General features: G+C 31.5%; 1 protein-coding gene across 2 annotated transcripts in view; it reads right to left on the bottom strand.

Annotated features, from left to right (window-relative positions):
* The window catches only part of LOC118204422 (C4b-binding protein-like), a 76,080-nt gene extending 69,555 nt beyond the window's left edge, over positions 1-6,525 (bottom strand). For both annotated transcript variants that reach the window (XM_085813035.1, XM_085813026.1), the window contains exons 1-2: positions 6,386-6,525; positions 3,660-3,830 (exon numbers count right to left, since the gene is read on the bottom strand). In XM_085813035.1, coding sequence (XP_085669161.1) covers positions 3,660-3,830; positions 6,386-6,452 — 238 coding nt within the window. In that variant the 5' untranslated portion in view covers positions 6,453-6,525. The remainder of the gene's footprint in view (positions 1-3,659; positions 3,831-6,385) is intronic.
* Positions 6,526-12,202: the final 5,677 nt, after the last annotated feature.

Genomic DNA, 12,202 nt, shown 5'->3' on the forward strand with positions numbered 1-12,202 from the left:
CAAAATAATAAAAATTAATCTCATTTGACTGAGACTCCAATGCGTAACTCATTAGGGGAAAATGAATTAAAGCTTCATACAAGCTGTTTAATATGTTTCGAAAACGTGTTTCGTTCTCCGAAATTTAAAAGCAAATAAATATAAAGAGCAAAACAAATGTACTTTAAACCCAATTGCCATTTAAACAACATTCAAAAAATTAGGCGGTCCCCGATTATGCTAAACTAATAATACCAACAAACGAAAAACTTTTCATAAATATTCTTTAAATAATAAAATAAAATCTGAACCTTATCAGCTAAAAGCTGACTGAAAAAAAAAAAAAAAACCCCGCAAACTTACTGAAGTCTTAGGACGACTTTCTAAACGAAAATATACTTAATTCTTCAGACGACTAAACTGTGTTTCTTTAAAAATTTAAAGCTGTTTTGGAGATGCAAATAAATGTAGTTTTTGGAAAAAGTATGCGATCAGGTTCAAAGTGTCCAATAGCAGAACAAAGTATTTAAACATATGTTCAAATTATCTTATCTTGTTAAACTTTGTGCCAAACGTTGGATACGGTGTCAGTAAAAATTATTACCTGCGAAGAGAGTGATAGCCGACTACAAAATGGCGGCGTAAGAAACTTCTAAAGGATGTGCTTTCTGCAAAATCTTAAAACGCGTAAGCAGTACTGTCTCAAAGTAGAGGAAAAGGAAAAATATATGTTATAAAAGATAAAAGTTTTCACGAAATCGGGGTAAAATACGTCTTTGAAGTTAGAAACCCCATTTTTCTAGTAAGCGCTAGAAGATTTGACGGTTATTAAATTTACAAAATAGTAGAAAGATAGTATAAATAATATATATATATATATATATAATTAATATTATATGGTTATAGTTAATTATTTCATTTTATTCACATATACAGTCATATAAAAGTATCATATTTATTATTCATTATATTAGTATTACTTTAGTAATGATGATAATTTAAAATTTAAACTTAGAATAAGTAATCTTGACGAAACGTTAATAATTTTTCAGTATATTACAATCAAGATTTAATCATAGATTTCTTAAATAACCACCTTCAACGATTCTTGTGTTTTGTCAAAATTTTACTTACAGAACAAAAACCTCATTCCATCAGATACAACAGCAGGAATCCTATGATGAGAATGAATGTTACTGTTCGTAAAACACAATTAAGCTTTGGGATAAATTTAATTTAATCTTATTATGATATTATAAAATTAATGCCAATATTTCGACTCCGTTCAAATCTTAAAGTAAGCGTTGCTCCCCGGGTGGGTTATTTTATCCACTTTTGATAACTGCCCTATAAAAATCTAAAAAAGTCAGAATTATTTATCAAATTTTAATAAAACATATGCCGTGATAAAAAAAGGGTAAATGTAAATTTATTTTGCTTATTACTTTTTGTACTTCAGCATCTATGCCATTTATTAAGAAGAATAATTCTAAATACATTCCAGCCATTTTTATTATATACATCTGATATATCATCAGAAAACTTCTAAAAATTCTAAAAGCTATTTCTTTTGAGAGTTACTTGTATCAAGGAGTTTTATTAACTTTTTAAACGTTCAACGGAACGAAAGAAGTTCCATTTTATATTTTCCTTTCCTCAACTCAGCTCAGAGAAAGAAGATAAACGTAAGCATCATTTAGCGGGTGCTCCCATCACGATGAAGGATTAATATTCATAATGGGAAGATTTATCAAATTTAATCAATAATTTCAAGAGGATCCTCAACGAAAATTTCTTTGCGCTTTCTGCCATTCTGCATAACTACTTCTTTTAATGCATTCCCATTTATTTATAAAATGTTTACTTAATGAAGCAAATAAAGTTATTTATTGAATTTGAAATGTGTGTTGGCACAGTATGTTTATTTATAATTATTTAAGCATAGATGCATGCTTATATTACAGATTATAATTCTGTAAAGCGTTTTGTAGACAGAATAATTATTGTTGTTGTTGACTAATGCTCACTTGTCTGACCTATAGTCAGTCCAAGCCTACGAAATTCCCCGCGGCAAAGATCGCAAGTTTACGCCTGTATACATGTATTCATGCAGATTCTTCATTATTTAATTTCTTTAAACACAATACAGGACGATAATATTTGGTAACAACAATTTGCAAGGAGACACGGGCACATATAGTAAAACAGCGCAAAATGCCGCTTCGAAACTATCAGCCTTTCTAGGCTACCGCCGCTTTGGGCTAATAAATTAAATTTACAGTAAATTTAAAAAATCTTATGCAGAACTAAAAATAAATTTGTAAAAATAATCACTATAAAATACAAGCAAAATAATTTATTACGGTTAAATACAATTTTAATATTAGAATTAAATGTATAAACATTTTTAAGGAGTCAAAAGTGTTTATCACTCTGATGTATTATGAAATATAATTCAAATAAAATTCCTTTATAGAAATTGTGTTATAATACTCATCTATAATTTTAAAAAAAGCAGTACAATTTAGAATTTTAAACACAACTTTCAAAAATCCGTTTTTAAATATTTAAGTACTTTTTACTTATTTACACCAATAAAAAGCATAAAAATTGCAAGAGAAAATTGCTTGTTTGAAATTTTCTATTAGTTCAGATTTAAAATATTATTTTCTAAAAGAAGTAGTTACAAATTTCCTTATAGCACAGGAAAAGCTAAAAAAATATGCAGCCCTGAAAGCATGCAATAGCTTTGTAGTTATTTGGAACGTTAATTATGCTTGATAAATATGCTAAATTTTTAAAAACCAATCTCAATTTCAAAAATAAAAATATGTAGAAATTCTAATTTGTGAAATGAGGCGCTACAACCAGCTTTTTCTTGACAATTATACACGCTGCAATAGGCAACCAATGTTAAATTTCTGCAAGTCATCCCTACTCCTCCGGATGTGATCAAGGTGACAGCCGGCAACGCCTAAGACGAGGGAGAAAACCCGTTTGGGTTAGTCTATTTCTTATAAGGTCCATGGTTGTTACTTATCTTACGTGTTTGAGAGCAAGATCAGAACAAGGCCATGAAATTCATCTTGGCAAGGAGTGTCAGATTTTGCCTGGCCTAGATAAGAGCCTTGAGCACCATATAGGTAACATTACGATTTGGTTCACTTCCGCCCCGGATATAGACCACCCCGGAGGGATGGGCCCGAGAGTCTCCCATCTAATACCATCAACCTTTTGAGAGAACTTCTTAATAGCTGCATAATTAGAGTGCCCCCCATGCCATACAGACACTATACATTTACAAAAATCCCTGTCTTCTGCAGGATTCGAACCAGGGCCCTTCTGCACAGTAGTTAGCAAGGCTAAGAACGAATAATACAGAAATCCATTGTAAGTTTACGGGTATAGAGGAGATCAAAATCTCGTTTAAGGTACAGTGTTCGAATATTTATTGCATGTTGTAGGAAAATGCACGAACACTACAAGTAAGGTATATCTATGCAAGGGCAGTGAAAAACACTGTGGTCTTACTCATATACGCGCTTACAAATGAAAAAATTAATGTGTCATTTTTGAAACTTCTATTTCTATTTCCTTCCAAGTGATATCCGAGTATATTGCATTTTGAAAAGAATGCTTATATTACAGATAAACAGGATGTACTAAAACAGAACACATACCACAAAATGGAGTAGAACCAGACCATTTCCCACCATTCCAGCATTTTCTAGAAGATTTACCGACTAGTAAAGTACCAGTTTGGCAAGAATATCGAATTTCGTCACCAAGCTCGTATTTTTTACGTTCCGGCGTGTAGGATCCGTGTAAAGGGACATCTGGCGGTTGACAGGCTGTAAAATAAAGCAGTTTGAGTATGTAGAATAGTTTAACTAATTATAATTTAAGATTTTCAGCTGACCCATGTCCATCAGCTCTCAAATTATTTCGTTTATTTTTAAAAAAAGCCTTCCTTTTCTCAATAAAAGAGTAATTGAAATTAATGCTTTCCAGCGAGTTACCAGAATCAGTGCTAGGAACTTTTCTACCTGCAGATTACGGATTTGAAAAGGACAAAATGAAGATCACTTTAGTAGTTAGACTGCACTGTCTTAGGAGACTGAAATTTTGAATCCCCTGCGAAATCGAAATTTTGATGATTTTGATCTCTAACATAAGTTTTGCATGACTGCAATAAATTTCATGGTTACCTCTGAAAAATTCTAAAAAGTAAATATCGCAAATTGATCATAAATTGGAAGTATATACATCTTCTAATTTTCATTTTATAGCTATTTTTAACTTATCTTTTATATTTTTAGGTAAAATATTTCTGTAATTAGAATGGAATCGTCTAAAAATGTTCGAACAGCCTCTATACTTTGTATTTCGATAACATGCTTTCCGCATTGAAAACAGTTTGTTTAAGAAAACAAATGGTAAATATTTATCTTCATCTAAACTGTAAGCAGTACTATTTCATGCATATTCCCGTACGCGTAATGGCAGACCGCACATTGAGTTGAACAGTGTTAAGCGAATTTCGCTTACTGCGCATGCTTGATGGTGTACCTTTGGCGCTGGGAGAAATATTGGCGACTAAGCAACCCTACGTTAGCTTATTCGTGATCTCCATGGCTGCCGAGTGTGTTCGAGTGATGTTTAAAACTGCACTGTTGTGGAACTTTGTTTATTAGTTATTTTAACGTCCATGCCGATTGCACTTGCTTATTTTTCTAATATATGTTTCATTTTAATTTGTCAATAACAGTGCATTTAATATTTGTTAACATATGTTCGTAATAATTCGTTATTTAAATGTAATTTGTTTACATGTTATAATTCAGTAATTGTAAACTGGAGTATCTCGCTTAGTTTGTTAGCGTATATTCGCGCTTTTATTTTCTCATTTCAAAGAATTTGATAACTAGCATTAAAGAATTGTAAAATTTCTTCAGTGTTATCTGCAAGCACTTGTTATGTTCCTCAGTGTTTCTTTATGTATGTACGAATGGAACGTATGGTAAATCCTGAATTGTTTTTATTGCTTAAAAGTATAATGAATAAATTTTCAATTAATATATCCTAAATTTCAGTCTTTTTCTGAACGAAAATTTGTACAGTTCCAAAGGAATGTGCAGAATTTCATAAGTATTATATTTTACATTTTGAATGTAAACACTGCTTCACATTACTTGGCAATAATTTCAGCTCTCTAGTTGTTTGAGCAGTATAGCAAAAAATAGTATTTTAACACAGTAATTAATTTACATTTACATTATACTCTACGAAGATTTAAACGCCAGATTTGTTTACAATTAGATGGCGATACATTTACCATATACCGTATTTATCTTCTTTTCAAATCGCGCCAACATAGTAATTACGCCAAATTGTTTTCTGGGCATGCGCAGTATGCGACATTCGTTTAACACTGTTCAACTCAATGTGCGGTCTGCCATTACGCTTCCCGTACTATCTCAGTTACAAGACCTCTTAACTTTTTTCTCCTTTAACGCAAAAATTAGAAATAAAAAATAAACTACGAGTATCTTAATATACTTTTAAATCCTCAGACTGTTTTTATAAAATTTTTCAGAAGTGTATTTTAAGCTTACAACCCTCATGCTGTATTAGACAAATTGCCGTACATCATATGGAGTTTATGACTCTGTTTGGGGCTGGGGAAGACAGATTATGGGGCATTAAATAATATTTTATTCATGATTAAACACAAACATAAAAGCGAATAGATCCTCTGATACGTGACTTAAGTTAGGTACTAAAGAAAAGTTTTTAATGCCGCTTTATTGGGATGCATATGTTTATTATGACTAATTGAAATTAAGATTTATTTGTACAGTAAGAATTAAAATAGTAAAATATGGTTAATTTATTAATTATAAAGCTTAATTTAGTACAAAATTAACACACAGAACTTTGGATTAGAATATTTTTGCTTCCAATAGTGAAGGCTATAAACTGATATTAAATTCTCAACAGAATATTAAACACTAAAGTATCATAATTAAAACACTAAAGTATCAGATTAATATACACCTTGGAAATGAAAACCAGATTACCTAAGTTTAAACTTTTTTAGCGTCATGAAAATAATTCGACACTTTTAAATGTTTCAAAAAAAAAAAAAAAAAAAAAAAAAAAGGCATGATTTTTTTTTTCAGTTCTAAAAATTAAGCATCAAGGCAATTTTACGTTTTGAAAATGAAATATTAGCATAAAACGCAATTTCATGCAAATTTACACACAGTATTTCAAATATTTTGCATTATTATAATTCGTGAGGTATATGCATGAGATTCGAATTGAACAATATTTGTTACAGAAGTTCACAGTTACAAAAAAATGAATTAAAATATAGGTATTGGTTAAGGTATGAAGGACTTACTCAGTATTGGGATAACCAGATGAACCAGCAGAATCCAGTTTTTTGTTGATAATCTAGCTAAATCCATGAGTGGGATTTCGTGAAAATAAACTCAGCATAAAAGAAAGCAAATGAGAAAATCGTATTCTGGCGAATAATCTGGTTTCATATGAGTAAATGTACTTCCTGTCAGGATGACGAGCACCGGAAGTGGCGTACCTCAAATTTCCAGAAATGGTAAGCACAGAGTTAATAATGAAACGTTTCTCATTATCTTGTTTAGATTTGTTTCCAACAAATCTAGTAAAATTGGTATTTGGATTAAAAAATAGTTTTCTAAAGAAAAGCGTTACACCATTCCTTATTTTAATGTTAATAAAATGGATCACATTTTGCAAGTTTGATTTGCAGCGTTCTTTGTTTCAAAAGAGGTGTAACAACCGATTAATTAAAAATAGGTTATGAAAACATAATTTCATTTATAAATAGTAATGATACGAAATATAAAGGCTTAAAATGGGTTTTGCATAATTGTAAAATATTCGTCGTATCGCTTTAATAATTACTTGAGACCTCTTAATGCCGTAAAATCTATTTAAAAGTGCCTATTGTTTATTGAAGAATTGCAGTGTATACGAATGGTATATATACGATTCTGAAAAATCAAAAAGCTACTAAATTTTATGAACCAATAGGTAGGGAGTTTGTTAAAAACGTTGACATTTTGAAACATAGAGTAATGTTAAATGCTGCCCAATCGAGGTAGTGGTTAATAACTCTGTCTGCCATACCTAATTACCCGTGTTCAACTTCCGAAAAAGGTATCGATATTTGTAAATTTATAGTGTCTCTACGGCAGGGGGGCACTCTAATTATGCAGCTGTCAAGAAGTTATCTCAAAAGGTTGATGGTATTAGATGGGAGACTCTCGGACCCATCCCTCCGGGGTGCTCTATATCCGGGGCGGAACTGAACCAAATCGTACTGTTACCTATACGGTGCTCAAGGCTCTTATCAAAGCCAGGCAAAATCTGACACTCCTTGCCAAGATGAATTCCATGGCCTTGTTCTGATCTTGCTCTCAAACACGTAAGATAAGTAACAACCATGGACCTTATAAGAAATAGACTAACCCAAATGGGTTTTCTCCCTCGTCTTAGGCGTTGCCGGCTGTCACCTTGATCACATCCGGAGGAGTAAGGACGACTTACAGAAATTTAACATTGGTTGCTTATTGCAGCGTGTATAATTGTCAAGAAAAAGCTGGTTGTAGCGCCTCATTTCACAAATTAGAATTTTTACATATTTTTATTTTTGAAATTGAGATTGGTTTTTAAAAATTTAGCATATTTATCAAGCATAATTAATGTTCCAAATAATTAAAAAGCTATTGCATGCTTTCAGGGCTGGATATTTTTTTAAGCTTTTCTTATGCTATAAGGAAATTTGTAACTACTTCTTTTAGAAATAATATTTTAAATATGAACTAATAGAAAATTTCAAACAAGCAATTTTCTCTTGCAATTTTTATGCTTTTTATTGGTGTAAATAAGTAAAAAGTACTTACATATTTAAAAACGAATTTTTGAAAGTTTTGTTTAAAATTCTAAATTGTGCTGCTTTTTTAAAATTATAGATGAGTATTATAGCACAATTTCTATAAAGGAATTTTATTTGAATTATATTTCATAATACATCACAGTGATAAACACTTTTGACTCCTTAAAAATTTTTATACCTTTAATTCTAATATTAAAATTGTATTTAACCGTAATAATTAATTTTGCTTGTATTTTATAGTGATTATTTTTTCAAATTTATTTTTAGTTCTGCATAAGATTTTTTAAAATTTACTGTATATTTAATTTATTAGCCCAAAGCGGCGGTAGCCTAGAAAGGCTGTTAGTTTCGAAGCGGCATTTTGCGCTGTTTTACTGTATGTGCTCGTGTCTCTTTGCAAATTGTTGTTACCAAGTATTATCGTCCTGTATTATATTTAAAGAAATTAAATAATGAAGAATCTACATGTATGTTTCTTGTACTGTGAGAAAAACGACAGTATCTAGAGCCATCAAATTTTCAATAACGTAATCCTCCATCCGAACCCGAGTTTTATCCCCAGTGCGGAAATTCTAAAGATATGCTGTTTTTAAATGTGTGTGGTTTACCGGCGAAGAACATGACATTCAATAAATATAGGTTACACACAAAACTTTAAAGAAAAGGTTCTTTTTGGGCGTAATATAAAATCTGAGTGCTTCTAGATTTTATTTTATCTTCCCCCCCCTTCATTACGCTCAGAAAATTTTATGCTCCGAATTTTATGAATTATTAAAATAATTAATTCACTTTAATGTTAATAATTTAATGATCATATAATCAAATAAATATGATCGTTTTGTTTGTAATGTTATTATAGTTTGTGAAATCACTGCCTGAAAATTTTCATTAAATGAAAAAAAATTATCAGATCTTGTTTAAGTTTACCTTATTTATTTCAAAGCATCGCGTATTATCAATCTTATTTAATTTTACTTTATTTTTACGCAAAATTAAGTTCATAAATTTTGTGCTTAGAGTTTTTACCTTTTACCAAAGTAAAGATGTTTGTACAAGAATTATGCGTGAAAAAAATGCGCGAAATTCAGTAAAAAGTGCTTTAATGAGATATATTAAATCCTATTTGGAAAAAACTGTGGCTTTCATAATCTCATTACTATACAACGTATCACATTTAATAATTAAAAAGAGTTATATGATACAAACGCCATAGGTTTCAGTGTTAAAGTAAACCAGATCGTCCCTACTCTTTCTTGCCGACATGTCGGTGACGCGCGCCCCGCCCACTGGGTTAGTCTATCTCTTATAAGGTCCATGGTAACAACAACAACAAAAGAATGATTTTGTCCTAGCATTGGTTTAGAAATTTGCGCTCATCCTATTTATTATTAGCCCCAAAAGGACCTTAGTAATGTAATATTAGTCTCGAAATGCCATTTTGCGTTGAATCACTAAAAGCATTGTACAACTTTTCAAATTTTTGCCACCAAATATTATCGCCCTGTATTATATTTAAAGAAATTAAATTAAATAATAATGAAGAATCTGCATAAATGTATGTATGTTTCTCGCATTGAAAAAACAACGGTTCCTAGAACCGTCGAATTTTGAATAACGTATTCCTCCAAGGCCGGAAGTGGTGGTCACTTTATTGTGGAAGCATCTAATAGATGGGTTACCGTTACCTCCTATGAAGGGATAAACAATTACAACCATGCCTTCTCCGAGATACGAAGCCAGGCCCTTGGCTATCGTAGTAGGCTCTCTTAACAACTATACCGTCTGGGTGGTTTCTGTCGGAAATTCTGAAGATATGCTGTTTTTGAACATTTTGTGATTTTGCTGTTGAACCGAATTTTACTTGGAGTAAGCGCCAACAACATGATATTTAATAAATAAAATAAACATAAAAACATTAATAATTAAAAGACAAACTATGTTTTTTAAAGCCATCTTAATAAGAAAACCGAACATTGAAATGAGGAACTGAGTGAAGACTGGGGATAAAAAAAAACCACCCTGAAAAATGTATGCCAACATTTAGGAAAACTAGAGCATTGGGAAAACTAAAGGTATACTACTTTTGAAATTTTGTTCTCGAATTGTATAAGGCACAAGTGCGAAGAAAATGATGCTTAATAATAAAGCTAAAAAGACCCCCCCCCAAAAAAAAGGTTTAGCAGGAATGAGTATTAACAGCAGAGTGCTAGACTACAAGCTCAGCGAGAGCGTTCAAAACCTTAACATACCCTTTCGGGCGACCGTTAAAATCTGAAACCTTTCAGATTATTAAATAATAAGTGCAAAGGAAGAGATCATAGAGGCCATATGTGCTATTAGAGAAATTTCGCAAAAATATAAATATACACATACTGATCGGCAAAATTCTTTTTAAAATTTGCGTTTGTTGTAAACGTATGGAAAATATTTATTTTGTTAAAAACCTTTGCTTTTTTCCGAGATTATTGCTAAGTACACTCTAACACACATCTGAAAGTTTGCGCCATCGAATACTACATAACGAGTGCAAAGAGAATGAAAGAAAGAAAAATACACATGAGCCACAAACAAATCCCTGAGCTACTCAGAGTTTACCGATCATCTTGCGTAATAAATAAATTCCATACTAGCCAGGGCTCTTATCTAATTTTCCTAATAAGATCTAAAACATCAGCAGGAGGAATGCTTTCCCGGATCTAGTATAAGTAAATTGTATTTGCGCTATGCAGAATGTATTAGAAAGATTGCATTTGTTTGTTTGCAGTTCAATAATTAATAGTTATTAAATAGCTTACCTTGAATTTTCATCAGTTCAATAATTAATAATTATTAAATAGCTTACCTTGAATTTTCATCGACTTATATTTACCTGGAAATACTTGAATTTGACACAGTAAAAAGATTCATAGAATTGAATAAGATTTAGACTTTATCAGCTGTTAGAATTGTTTACAATGAGTTCATTCTTTCTTAGTATCGAATACTAGTCGTTTGGTTTTATTTAATCTGTTGCCACACACATACGGCAAAATTAAAAAAATACATTACGAATTAAACATCTGGCGCGAAGGCAGCGCCATCTATAGAAAAAAGATAAAATATGGCATAAACATTTTTAAAACTGAACAGCATGGCTAAACATAATTTGAAAGTTCGGTCATTTAAGAAATGATTCAAATAGGGTAAGTCTTCAGATCGCAAAATTTAATCACACGATAGCGTTTTAAAATTTCTGATGTGTGCAACACATGATTTCCTTGTACAGAATATTAAATCATACGCATTTTTCCAGCATTTTGTAAAGTTTATAATAAGTTTTTAACAGTTATCTTTAGTTAAATTTACTTTCCTATTCCTTCTTATTTCAGCTTAAAATTTCCGGCAGCAGTGTGTGTTTAGAATCGCGGTTAAATGCATTTGAAGGAAGAGCAGTTTTAAGTTAAAGTTCCACTGACTTCTTTAGTGCCAGAGATTCTGACTAGCGTGCGTTCGCCATTTGGTCACACTCTCTCTAAAGCTATTAATTACTACGCTCGGCCGTATTTCAGGCCCTTGGTAGCTTCGCCGTTTAGTTAACATTTAGGGGCCAACTCCTGTAGAATCTTGATAGCTTCGGCTATATCTTTAAGCATTAGTTAAGTTTTATTTCTTAGTACTCTTGAGTTCAAGGCCCAAATGGAGGCTTTTCTGTACGTCCTGAGAAAGGGCCATCTGTGAATCTTTATTTTGAGCAATAAAGGGAAATTAACCCTTCTTGAGTTTACGTTTCTGTTTCCAGAGCTAAAGTAATTATTCGCTTATCAGTTCTTAAGTTTCTACACACATAGCTGTAAATTCTAGGTTGAAACCTTATAATTTCATTTAAACTTATTGGCTCGAATTTTATTGAAGATACATTTTTCATTCAGTTAATTCAGTTCTCACTTCGCGGCAAGGCAAAAACACATAAAAACTCAAATTTTTTCGTTAAAAATTGAAAGGTATAGAAAAACATAACACCAAATACAGTTAAAGCAATTATAAAAACAATTTTTGCAATTAAAATCAGAGTTTCTACGCAAAACAAGCAATTCGGCCAGCGGGCAAGAAGACAGATTTTACGGTGCACAAAAAGTTTCTGTTTGGTCCCACACGCCAAAAAGACAGTAAAGGTGCAGAAAGACTTAATTCACTATTCTGCTAAGTTTCAAATGTAAACAAATATGGCTGCTGTGGTTTTACGTACAGATATCACGTAAAAACATCACTAAATTGCATTCGATAACAAAAATAATATTT

Source organism: Stegodyphus dumicola, chromosome 1, assembly GCF_044657685.1.
Source record: "Stegodyphus dumicola isolate Sdum_Otavi_A_Nest chromosome 1, ASM4465768v1".
NCBI classification, from domain to species: Eukaryota; Metazoa; Arthropoda; class Arachnida; order Araneae; family Eresidae; genus Stegodyphus; species Stegodyphus dumicola.